Source organism: Pseudophryne corroboree, chromosome 6 (assembly GCF_028390025.1).
Source record: "Pseudophryne corroboree isolate aPseCor3 chromosome 6, aPseCor3.hap2, whole genome shotgun sequence".
Classification (NCBI taxonomy): domain Eukaryota; kingdom Metazoa; phylum Chordata; class Amphibia; order Anura; family Myobatrachidae; genus Pseudophryne; species Pseudophryne corroboree.
The window spans coordinates 725223805-725237351 of record NC_086449.1 but is presented as its reverse complement, the minus strand read 5'-3'; the positions used below and the strand labels follow the sequence as shown (position 1 = coordinate 725237351).

General features: G+C 44.8%; 1 protein-coding gene across 1 annotated transcript in view; it reads right to left on the bottom strand.

Moving 5' to 3' along the window:
- Positions 1–4523: 4523 nt before the first annotated feature.
- Positions 4524–13547, bottom strand: part of ADRA1B (adrenoceptor alpha 1B) — a 124144-nt gene continuing 115120 nt past the window's right edge. Inside the window, exon 2 of the mRNA XM_063928413.1 lies at positions 4524–6984. Within this exon, the coding sequence (XP_063784483.1) occupies positions 6476–6984 (509 nt within the window). The 3' untranslated portion in view covers positions 4524–6475. The remainder of the gene's footprint in view (positions 6985–13547) is intronic.

Genomic DNA, 13547 nt, shown 5'->3' with positions numbered 1-13547 from the left:
GGAAACGCCCAGCACAGGGCTATCCCGCCCCACATGTCAGTGCCGCCCCCCCCCTCGCATAAGTGCAAAAGCATTGCACAGCGGCGATGCTTTTGCACTTTAGGAGTAGCTCCCGGCCAGCGCAGCTTTAGCGTGCTGGCCGGGAGCTACTCGTCGCTCCCCGGCCCGTAGCGGCTGCGTGTGACATCACGCAGCCGTTGCAGCCTGACTCCCGCACGGTCCGGCATGCGCCGGCGCGCAGTTCTGACCTGATCGCACCGCTGCGATAAACTGCAGCATGCGATTGGGTCAGAATGACCCCCGATGTCGGGCTGAGCTGCATGTCCAGGAATGCCGGCGGTGACGTCATTCAACGTTATCGTTGAACGATAACGTTCAGTGTGTACGCATTATACAGTTGAACGTTTAAACATCGGGTAGTGTGTACCCATCTTTATGGGCCCTACACACTGTGTGATTTGGGCGATTTGAACAATGAACGATTTTTCAGTAACGATTTTTTGCATACACATTGAACATTTTGTATGAACTATTTGAACGATTTGACATTGCAAACATCGGTATCGTCCAAATTGGCTTGCAATGATAAATGATGATAGACCAACGATGAACGACTGCGGGGACGCGCATTGTTCATCGTCGGTGCCTCCACACTAAACAATATGAACAATATATCATTAATTTTGAACAATATCTTTCATATCTTTCTAAAATGTCATCCAGTGTGTAGGTCTAGATGAAATGGTATACAGTATGATACATTATTGACGTTAGATTTATTGAGTTTTTTATTCTTGACAATCTAGTTAATAATAATATATTGGGAATACAGTATTCATATACATACACTAGGCCATACTATTGGTGTGTTGTAGGTGATGTGACATTTCATAGTACATTTATGATATCATATTTAACTGACCACTATATTTACGATATTGCCTACATTTTTACTGGCCCATTTTACTTTAATTGGGCCCAAATGCATGCTTGCCTACTTTCAATTTCCCCTCCCCGGGAGAAGCCAGGAGAAGAGACGCTGCAGGAGAATTCAGGGGGGGAGGCCGGGCTGTTACATCATCAAGCCCTGCCCCCACACCGAGATAAGCGGCGATTCGCGGGTCCGCGGGAAGGGGGCGGGGCTAAAATTATACAATTTGCATCATTTTAACTCCTTCCCAACCCCACGGACCCGCGAATACGGGGGATTATCTCTTCATCCTGCCCGCATTACTAGGGTGCGAGCAGGATGCGGGAGACCTGCCTAGTTTTCCGGGGGTGCGGGGGGCTAACCCAAGAAACAGGAGCATCCCGCAGCTTCCGGGAGAGTAGGCAAGTATGCCCAAATGGCAATTCTGTTTCCTCATGTGGCCGTGTTGTACAGAGATTATATAGATTCTCTCATTCTAGGCTTAAATATGTAACAAAGGGAACTGTCACAAAATGTAAAAACCAACAATAGTTTTATTATAGGAAAATAATCCTTTTTTTTTTACAATATGGTCATCATGTAATATGACAAATGGAAAAAAATAAATATATATATATTAGACTTTCATTTCTTTTCATACTTTGCATTATATTAGACTGTTAGTGGTATATAATTTTATAAACTCTAACACTAGCACTTTCTACAATTCCAAACCCTGGTGTGGTGTGTTTATAGTAGTTGATAGTGTAGTCCAGACTCCAGAGGTTCTCAAACGCAGCCCTAAAGGCATCCTAACGGTCCAGATTTTATGTATATACATGGCTCACCACGGATGGTTAAATCAAATTGACTGAGGTACTAATTAAGTCACCTATGGCTAAGCATGGATACTTTTAAAACCTGGACCTTTGGGGTGCCTCGAGGACCGCGTTTGAGAACCTCTGGTGTAGTCTAATTTACATACATTTTTTTTCAATTTCTAATATTAAAATATGACCAAACTGAAAATGTATAATTATATATATATATATATCAAGTACACACAATAAATACAGTATACTGTATGTCAAATACACACAACAACCAACATAAAGTATATCAAATAAACCTATGTGTTACATAGATATAACACAGTGTTGTTAGCTTTAGTGTTTTATTGTGTTTGTGGTCATGTATGTATTCAACTGGGACCAGTCAACAGGGGAATTTATAATCTTAAGTAAGAACAATCAACATTTTTGTCTTTCGTTTTCCACTTGTCTAGACCAGTGGTTCTCAAGTACCCCAACAGGTCGTGTTTTCAGGATTTATGTCTGTGGAAGCAGGTGGGATAATTAAAGACTCAGCAAAATAGATGTACTCACCTGTGCATGATTAAAAGAAACCACAAGGCATGGCCTGTTGGGGGAATGTGAGGACTGGAGTTGAGAACCCCTGGTCTAGACTAAGGGGGGTATTCAATTCTTGTCGGAAACAGCTGTCTTGTCGGTTGTAGGTTGGAAGGGGTTCCGAACTATTCAATACTGCCCCCTTTTTTCCGTCAAGTCAGGAAATCTGACTTGTTAGAAACCTGTCGGAAGGCATGTGGGTCAGTAGCTTAAGCCGCCAATCCACGTGTATTGTTGGAAGCGCGGCCAACCCCGACAGGTTTTAGCCCTGTTTCTGACAATGTCAATCCGACTTTAAAAAAAGTCGAATTGGCATTGTTGGGAACGGGCCAAACCTGTCGGCTTTGGCCGACCATTGAATACTCACACATCGGATCGTTTCCATCAGAAAGGATCCGACATGAATTGAATACCCCCCCTATATATTTGTTAATAAAGTAATGCATTTCTACCTACTGCTGTAAAGTGGAGTAGTGCAGATAGAGGTGGTAGTGATGGTAATGGGTATAGCGCACGTGAGAAATAAGCCATATCCATGAACGTATTAACAGAGTAGGACTCCTATGTGCAGCCTGCTCTGTCCGGGCCCCCTCCTCTGCAGCCAGCAGCACCACAATAGTTTGAGCACTAGAGGGCATGAGCAAATTCCGGGAAAATGGCCGCCGCGCCATTATCCTGGTGATTTTGTCGATGGGGGACTCCAGAGAGGTATTGAAAAAATGGGTGCAGTGTGTGCGATGTGGTTCCCCCTTGACCCTGGGGGGCCCGTGTGTGTGCACTGCACTCATTACAGATACACCACTGGCCGTATTTTAAAATACAACCTTGGTGGTGCTTTAAAAAAATATTTTTATCTGATGTTTACAGCATTCACTGTCACAAAAGAGAAACCGAATGATTGCTATAAGAAATTAGGTAGTTTAAACCTCTAGGATGGGGGCTAGCATGAAGGAACATCACATGACTTGTCCCTGCCACACCAAAGGCAGGCTATCACAAAAATTGGCCTGCCTATGATGTGGCAGGGACATCACATGAATTAGCCTGCCTATGGTGTGGCAGGGGGTGTTTCTATGTTGGACTTTATTTAAGGGCTTGGTGCTGTGGCCCAAAACCTCTCTATTTCCAGTTTTCCTGTCCTCCCTCCCTTTTGTTGGTTTATGATTGATCGTTGGCTATTTCGTGGCGGGAAAAAACGGCAGCTCACCAGTCCGGGTGCAATAATTTAGGGCCTAATTCAGACCCGATCGTAGCAGCAAATTTGTTAGCTAATGGGCAAAACCATGTGCACTGCAGGAGGGGCAGATATAACATGTGCAGAGAGAGTTAGATTTGGGTGGGGTGTGTTTAAACTGAAATCTAAATTGCAGTGTAAAAATAAAGCAGCCAGTAGTTACCCTGCACAGAAACAATATAACCCACCCAAATCTAACTCTCTCTGCAAATGCTATATCTGCCCCACCCCCCCTGCAGTGCACATGGTTTTGCCCAACTGCTAACAAATTTGCTGCTATAATCAGGTCTGAATTACCCCCTTAGCTTGGGTGCGCTCCCTTCGTTGACTGGTAGTTGGCTGTACCACCCAAACAGGGGGCAATGCCATCACTCATCACCCAAACGGGTGGGTAGTCAAGTTAGAAGGTGAGTGGATACCCTTGGTGGTGTTATTCGTTGAGTCATGCACCTTGGGCGACATCCGCCTGCAATGCATATTGTTGGTTGTTATTGTGCATTGTGGATTTAGCTGATTCTGGCTGTCCTTTCTTTGCCACCATACTATCTCTTAAATATAAATATAAATAAATAAATAGCTAACATTTTTTCTGCCAAATTTATTTCTCTGTGTCTTTATTTATATATTGTTGTGATTATTAGTATTATAATTATTATTATATTTATTGGTATGGATTTCCATACATGACACACCTCATCTGATAGCAGTTTTAGTCCATTTCTAGTTGTCATTATATAATGTGGTTATAAATATATATATATATATATATATATATATATATATAGCCTTGGAAGCAGAGGCACTCTACAGACTGGTAAAATAAATGTACAGCCTTTATTACGGTCCTACGCCGTTTCGGGGCGATACCCCGTCTTCAGGGACAAGCAATGTATTGCTTGTCCCTGAAGACGGGGTATTGCCCCTAAACGGCCTAGGACCGTAATAAATGCTGTACATTTATTTTACCAGTCTGTAGAGTGCCTCTGCTTCCAAGTCTGCATAAAGGATTCAGAACACATCCTCAGATGGCACCACAGCAAGTAATCTTCCCCTTTAAGGAGTGCCGAGCCTGACCGCTGTGTATATAGATAGATATATATATATATATATATATATATATACACAGGTTGAGTATCCCATATCCAAATATTCCAAAATACGGAATATTCCGAAATACGGAATATTCCGAAATACGGACTTTTTTGAGTGAGAGTGAGATAGTGAAACCTTTGTTTTTTGATGGCTCAATGTACACAAACTTTGTTTAATACACAAAGTTATTAAACATATTGTATTAAATGACCTTCAGGCTGTGTGTATAAGGTGTATATGAAACATAAATGAATTGTGTGAATGTAGACACACTTTGTTTAATGCACAAAGTTATAAAAAAATATTGGCTAAAATGACCTTCAGGCTGTGTGTATAAGGTGTATATGTAATATAAATGCATTCTGTGCTTAGACTTGGGTCCCATCGCCATGATATCTCATTATGGTATGCAATTATTCCAAAATGCGGAAAAATCCGATATCCAAAATACCTCTGGTCCCAAGCATTTTGGATAAGGGAGACTCAACCTGTATATATATATATATATATATATATATATATATTTATAACCCTTGGACGGAGATAAAGTGCCAGCCAATCAGCTCCCAACTGTAATTTTTCAAACACAGCCTGTAACATGGCAGTTAGGAGCTGATTGGCTGGTACTTTATCTCCGGCCACTTTATCTCCATCCAAGGCTTAGTAAATAGACCCCTATACTCCCAGGCACACCCCCTGCAATGTGTAGAGCCGTCTGGTGCATCCGGGCTGTGATACCTGCTCCATTATTGTGTATAGTTTTCCATTTGTGATATTAGATAGTATCTAAGTTGAACAGTGTATAACATTAATGTACTATATTCATTGCCCCTTGAAATTGTGTCTTTTTAAGTAAAGTCGCGTGGTTATCTGATTTTATCAACGAAATGCGAAATGGTCATTCCAGTGCTCCTTTCTCTTGCCATTTGACATGTCGAGAGGTATGTGTATTCCAAATGTATACAGAAATAAATTATCTTGAAATATATACCAAATATACACAAAAAAACAGCATACAGTATAGTCAATCAACTTTCATTTATAGAAAATAATATAACGCTATAATGAAATAAAGGGAGATATTTATTAAAGCTTGGAGAGAGATAAAATGGATAGAGAAAAAGTACCAGCCAATCAACTCCTGTAATTTTTCAAACTATAAAGCTTATTGGTTGCTACTTTATTCCTCTATACTCCAATCTTTGATAAATCTAGCCCTAAGACTTTTAAATCATGCATTGGGGACCACAGAAATAAGTAATGACAGGAACGTTCAGGTCCTATTTTCCCTTTGCTTCAGCTGCCACTCAGATGGAACTCTGTAATGGGATAATTAAAAAAAATGCAGTCACATGTTTTTTTCAGATACTATAGGATGAATGCTCAGTGGAACATAGACACAACTTGCAATATATATATTTTTTGGCTGTGCACCAATGAGCAGGCCCCCAAATGACCATGTGACTAGTGCTTGAGGTCCATGTAAAATTTACTGCACACTGTGTATTCCCCAGAAAATATAGTTATAGTTGCATACAAATGAACACATATATACTAGCATCTGCTACCATTCAATAAAAGTCCTTTTCCTCTCCCTGTGATCAACTTGGGTTCAACGTAATGTAGCTGTATCCTTATCCTTTTCTCTACCTTGTTCAGCTGTTTAGTCCATTATGTGACTTTCCTTATAAGTGCTATCCAAATATTTTTATCCTATAAGCTTCCACAAAACCCAACTACAAATGCCTATCAGTCATAGATGCATTAACTAGATTGGCACTTTGAACAGATCTATTTTATTAATAGTCCATCACATCCCACAACAACATCTCAGGTGGCTTTGGAGTCACTGTAGTCCTGTAATGCAATACTTGTGCTGTGGTCATTACAGTCTGAAAGATTTGGTAATTTCAAGGCATTGTTCGGCTTGTCCTGGGCCTTGTTTTCTTGAGTCTGTTTTTCATCAGAGTCCACTAGGACGTACGGATGTTTCCAGTCACGAAGACCGCTCTCCTTTGTAGGTGGTTTTCTCGTATAGCGTGGGCTTTCAGAGATGGAGGCCACTGTCTTCTGGCTGCCGTTCATAAACTGCCTGTCATCCAGGGATTCTTTCCGTAACTGACCGAAGGTGCTGCTGCTCCGAGTGTGGTGCTGAGATCTGCGCATCATAGACGACCTCCTGCTTCCCCACTGACAAGTTACTATGCGGATGAAGGCTCTCTTGAACTCTTTGCTGGAGCAGGGGTAGATGATTGGATTCATGCAGCTGTTGAAGTATCCCAGCCAAAAAAATACATCCTGCACTGTTGGTGGTGGTTCCAGCTGTTTGAAAATGGAACCTGGAATTAAGCACATAAGACATTACTGTAAAGATGACCAACTTTCGTGAGTTCCTATGTACGTAGGGGCCCTATTCAATTATAACTAGTACAGTATCTCAGTATTGTAAATCACAATGCTTGTTCAAGTTCAAGCTTAGCCCTCCTGCATCTACTGATGTTTCTCATTCTGCGCCATGGGCTGAATATGCGTCGTGTGTGATTCAGAGTCGTACACAATTCAGGCATTTCATTGTGCTGCTAAATGGACATTTGTATGTGGCATCTGGGTGGCAACAATGCAAACGCACGCAAGAGAACCATTGTGTGGGGGTGTAAGAAGGGTGCAGTCAAAGTTACATGCTATACAGTCATGCGTATGCACTGTGATGCCAAAGTCACATGGTTCTCCTGCACCTAGCATGGGGTAGGTGTAAGTGCCAATGATAATGATGACCACTGCTCTCCCAGATGGAAGATTGAGGCGTTGTGATCACACAGATATGTATGACTCCCAGCATGCCTATACCCACATTACCATGTGCATTGCATTCTCGGTGGGCACTTAGAGTTGTTTTCTCATTACAAGTGACTCAGAGTCAGGCCCTTATTATTCATCAGACTATAATTGCCTTCGTGGATATTGAATTATCTTACGCTGATTAGCTGATAAAAGCTGAATACGCCTGAGTGAGGAATGCAACACAAAATGTGACCACAGTGCCCAAAGCTACGGCGCTGTCGGCTAGAGAGTAGGGGGCCCAGACGGAGCCTGCACACGGACCTCCTCCTCTCTAGATACGCCCCTGCTTATTACACTATATAATACTTAGCCAGTGCTTCCTACTTGCTTTCATTACTCTCCCTGCATCATAATGTAACACTGCCAATGGGGCATATTCATGATAACTAAACTGTTGTTTTTTAAAGTTATTTCACCCCTTTTTCTCTCTGTTTAAGTTACAGCCTCATTCATCAAGCCTGTAACGATGGAGATATCACTCATATCTCCTTGTTACAGTCTTGCCACGATAATTTGCACACTTCCCTGTATCATAATAAAGTACAGGGGTACAGAAATTGTGGCATTCATCAATTGATAGTGAAACTGTTCGCCATGCTGAGATGGCATTCAATTACCGGGATGTCCTCAAGCTTGTGCAGGAAAGAGATCTTTTCCCTCACTGCTGTGTCACCACTACCACCTGTGCCCCTAGCCTACACACTGCCTCCAGATCATCTCTCGGCGCCTGCAGCACAGCAACCGGTAAAGGTCACATCCTGCTTCCTGGACAGGGTCTTCCTGGTACACAGTGCCCACAGCAGGCACCTGCTGCGGGCAGGTATTAGAGACCCGGCGCGCCGCACATCACGGGTAAGAGGATGCATGGGGGGCTGACAGAAAACGGTGGCAGGGGGGGGGGGGGTGACTGTGGTTACAGTTGAAGGGTGACATGTGCATGGACAGCTCAGCTGCGGAGGTAAAAGTATCACTTTTCCGTAAAGCTGCCTTGCAAATACAGCAGCTTTTAGGAAGTGATACTTTTATTAAAGGGGCATGGTGAATTACGAAAAAAAAACCCCATGTAAAATGTCAGGGTGAGAATTGAAAACTTTAAGTTTCTCATTTCATTATTTTTTGATAATGAATATTCCTCTTAGTCACATGCAGCCCTGTGCTGGTAACCAGTAGCGGATCCAGGGGGGGGGGGGGCACTTGGGCCTGTGCCCCCCCTGTCATTTGAGGCCCCATCTGTCCCGTCCCCCCCGCTTGTGTCACTGAGACACGCTGCCGCTCAGTCCAGCGGCAGCGTGTCTCAGCTGTCAGGACGAGAGCGCGGCTATCTGGTGGCGTGTTGCGAACTTCAAACCAGCCGCCGGTTCGTGAGCCAATCAGAGCTCGCGGACCGGCAGCCAATCAGGAGCTCTGATTGGCTCACGAACTGACGGCTAGTTTGAAGTCCTACACGCCGCCAGACATAGCTCTCCTCCTGACACCCTCAGAGCCGGCAGAGAAGCAGCAGCAGCAGCAGCGGTAAGAACTGCTGTGGGGGCATTTGTATAGTATACCTGCTGTGGGGGCATTTGTATCGCACTGTGAGGGCAATTGTATACCTGGCACTGTGGGGGCAATTGTTTACCTGGCACTGTGAGGGCAATTGTTTACCTGGCACTGTGGGGGCATTTGTATACCTGACACTGTGGGGGCATTTTTGGATCTGGCACTGTAGGGGCATTTTTGGATCTGGCACTGTAGGGGCATTTTTGGATCTGGCACCGTGGGGGCATTTTTGGATCTGGCACTGTGGGGGCATTTGTGGATATGGCACTGTGGGGGCATTTTTGGATCTGGCACTGTGGGGGCATTTGTGGATCTGGCACTGTGGAGGCAATTGTGGATCTGGCACTGTGGGTGCAATTGTGGATTTGGCACTGCACTATTGGGGCCATATGTCTGTGTATCACGTCTCATTTTAATTGGCCACACTCACTAAATGACTGTGGGCATTACTACAGGCAACATTACTACTGGGGGCAATACGGGCATTGCATAAGGGGCACCACTACTATGGGGTCTATATAGGGGGCACTACCAGTACAGTGGACATTGCATAATGAGCGCTACAACTGTGGGCATTGTATAAGAAGCGCCACCTCACATGCACCGAAGCCGCACGCAAATGTACTTCCCCTTCCATGGTGCCCCCCCTATCATTTTCTTCTGGATCCGCCCCTGCTGGTAACATACTCCCACAAGTGTGTGGGTTACTCTCTCCCACCAGGTCAGTGCACTCACAGATACTCTGTGCTGACATTCTTATGGATCTGAGTTGCTTAGCTTGTTATTTCTTCCAATTCTGAAACTGGGGTCATCCAGGAGATAAAGGGGATATTCAGGTGCCATGTGCGGCTGCATACATTGCTGCTAATTATGGTAATCTAACATTGCAGATTTTCCTGCATACCTCTGTGGCATGCAAGGCAATGATCAGAGATTACTGGCTGTGAAGTGCCAGATACACAGTTGGCATGCGGGCACCTGGCCACCAAGGCCTCTAGTTGAACTTCGCCTGAAGAGCGAATTCTGTAAAGTGCTCGAACTTTAGTCAAACGCACTTTGAGAATGATTAGAAATAGTATGGAAATATAATCTGGAGAAAGGGACATGATTGGCACGAAAATTGGACAGTCTGGAAAATGGGATATCACTCTACATATACAGTCAGAGGCACGACAGTCTCTACTCTTAATAAAGTAATTTATCTAGTGCTTGGGAAGGTGACACAACTGATTATGGAATAGTTTTGTGGAACATAGTTCTGAAATAAATGAGAAAGGAATACAGCAAATAAGAAATGAGACACATAACGACATAGTTCTGAAAAATGACTGTCTTGAGAAAGAGACACAGGGGCAGATTTATTAAGCCTGGTGAACTGATAAAGTGGAAGGTGATAACTCACCAGCCAATCAGATCCTAACTTCTAAGTTACAGGCTGGGTTTGGAAAATGACAGTTAGGAGCTGAATTGCCCTGTATCCTGTTGTCTGACGGTTAATAAACCTACAAGCCTGGTTACGTTACTCCATAGTTTCCTACTTTCTGGCTGCTCCCTACGGGAGGGAGAAGCCAAGTCACACAGCAGGGGGGGGCGTGGAGGAGGCGGATCAGGCATGGTGACGTGATCACGTCATTGTAGCTCCGCCCCCAACTTTACAATGCCCACATTACCATCATTGTAAAGAGGGGGCGGGGCTACGGTGACGCGATTTAGCGTGAATCGCATCATCACCCCACCCACCTGTCCTGTGTGTCAGGATGCCGCTGGAGGGCTGGTGGCAGTGAGTGGTGGGTGTAGGTATGGCCATCGGCGTGATTGCCATCGATGGTTATTTGTCAGGTAACCATCGATGGCTGTAAACTATGCAGTGGATGACAATCAATGGTTCCCGCTATCAACAGTTGCTGTTTTTTCACTGACTGGCCCATGGGCCAATCAGAATATGGGGGCGGAGCTTTGAGTGTGTCGGGGGAGTGGAGCTATGCTCTGTTTCCCAGCATCTCTTAAAAAAAATAATATATATATATATATATATATATCTTTGGTTATGCCTTTCCATGCCTTTCCACCGATGGAGGGAAACCATCTGGTTCTCCCGCATCGATGACAAAAGTATTCTACATCGGCCATAAACCATTGATGATATTTTGAATCATTGATGGTTGATGGGGAGCAGGATGTGGAAGACTTGCCCTCTTCCCCGGGGGGCCAGGCCGGGAGTAGGCAAGTATGAGTTACTCATCGTGTGGACTAACCTCCTTCATGCAATGCTGACTCTTTAGCAATATCCATAGGTTCTGCCATAGCTTATACAGTCAGAAGCCTAGGAGATTGCATGGTTGTACTCCATTGTATAACCACGCACCCTGCTCCAGTGGATTCAGACCTGGCTAGTCTTTACGCTGTCTCCCAGCTTATTTGCAGTCAGTTTGTATACCAGACTCAGCAGATTTTGTGAGATTTTGAAGCCCAAATCCACTTGCCGTGGTCACTGGTCAATACTTGATGCTCATTAGACTCCATGCCTCTGCTACTGCCAGCGCAAATCCATATCAGCGTAAGTGAATCCACTAAACCAGTTAGACACTGTGACAGAGCAGAGGAGTGAGAAGCCAGGGTCTCCTAGGGTAAGCACCTAATCCTCCTGCCATGATAACAATGGACCATACCATGTTGTGCTGCAACTTTAATTTTAGCTGTAAGAAGATAGGACTGAAACCAAACTGTAAAAGATTCCCTGTATATATGTGCATCATGGAAAAGCCCAAATTATATATCTTACATGACCCAACATGTTTACATTACACCCCTTGCACAGCTTCATGGACTGACCAGGTCAAATTAGCGGAAAACTTGCTTTGCTAAATATCATAAAACCTAGGTAACATTAAATAAATTCTGGAACACAAGTATAAATACAACATTAACAATTATGTTACTGATAAATATGTACAGTCATTTCATAATATACTTCGCTAATAGCCAGTCAGATGCCAACAATTTATCCAGTTATTACTTTGCTGGCTGGAGGCTTATCAGAGGCTCCAGGTCACTGCATCATTTGTATAGTTCCTGGGATGACAGACTAATTAGTTCCTCATTGTCAGACACCCTTCACACTTCATGTACTTATGCACAGCGTACAATGTAGACAAATGTATATGGGGGGTCAATTGTTTTCCTCCGTGGTTTCTACTAGGTGGCGCCTGATGGTGCAATTCAGTTGTTGCTACATTCATGCGCGAGAGCCGCAGGAGGGACACATTTCTTCTTGCAGCCTCCTGAGGTGGCGAGAAGAAATGTGCGAAAAGTCAGTGGTTGGGATGTCAAACAGCTGTTTGGATGCCCAGACCAGGACTGTAGACGGATTTAGCTGATATAGGCGGCTAAACCCCGTTTATATTGGTGTGACAAGTGTGATAATTAATGGGAACTGAATTGCTCTTTCGGGTTCCCATTAATTATAGTGATGCCCAAAAGCATTAAATCCACCTCCCCACCCTAGAGTCTACACATATTATGACATACATTTCTGACATACCTGCAGCATATAACATACATGTATATTGTAAATCCCAGTATAAGTAACCTTAAAAAGAAAAACGTAAAATAATAATTATTATTATGTAGGACTAACCTCTATAGGGCATATTTATCAAACTTTACATTAGCTTATGTTTAATAATACAAAATTAATGGAATTTATTAACGTTTCTTGAAGATTTCCAAAATATGTTTAGGAAATTAAAATATTATTATAGTAGTAAAGGGACCTCGCTCTGTCCTGCTCTGCCCCCTGCTGTCCTACTGCTCCCTCGCGCTGTCCTGCTCTGTCCCCTGCTGTCCTACTGCTCCCCGGCTCTGTCCTGCTCTGCCCCCTGCTGTCCTACTGCTCCCTCGCTCTGTCCTGCTCTGCCCCCTGCTGTCCTACTGCTCCCCGGCTCTGTCCTGCTCTGCCCCCTGCTGTCCTACTGCTCTCTCACGCTGTCCTGCTCTGCCCCCTGCTGTCCTACTGCTCCCTCGCTCTGTCCTGCTCTGCCCCCTGCTGTCCTACTGCTCCCTCGCTCTGTCCTGCTCTGCCCCCTGCTGTCCTACTGCTCCCTCGCGCTGTCCTGCTCTGCCCCCTGCTGTCCTACTGCTCCCTCGCGCTGTCCTGCTCTGCCCCCTGCTGTCCTACTGCTCCCTCGCGCTGTCCTTCTCTGCCCCCTGCTGTCCTACTGCTCCCTCGCGCTGTCCTGCTCTGCCCCCTGCTGTCCTACTGCTCCCTCGCTCTGTCCTGCTCTGCCCCCTGCTGTCCTACTGCTTCCTCGCTCTGTCCTGCTCTGCCCCCTGCTGTCCTACTGCTCCCTCGCGCTGTCCTGCTCTGCCCCCTGCTGTCCTACTGCTCCCTCGCTCTGTCCTGCTCTGCCCCCTGCTGTCCTACTGCTCCCTCGCTCTGTCCTGCTCTGCCCCCTGCTGTCCTACTGCTCCCTCGCTCTGTCCTGCTCTGCCCCCTGCTGTCCTACTGCTCCCTCGCGCTGTC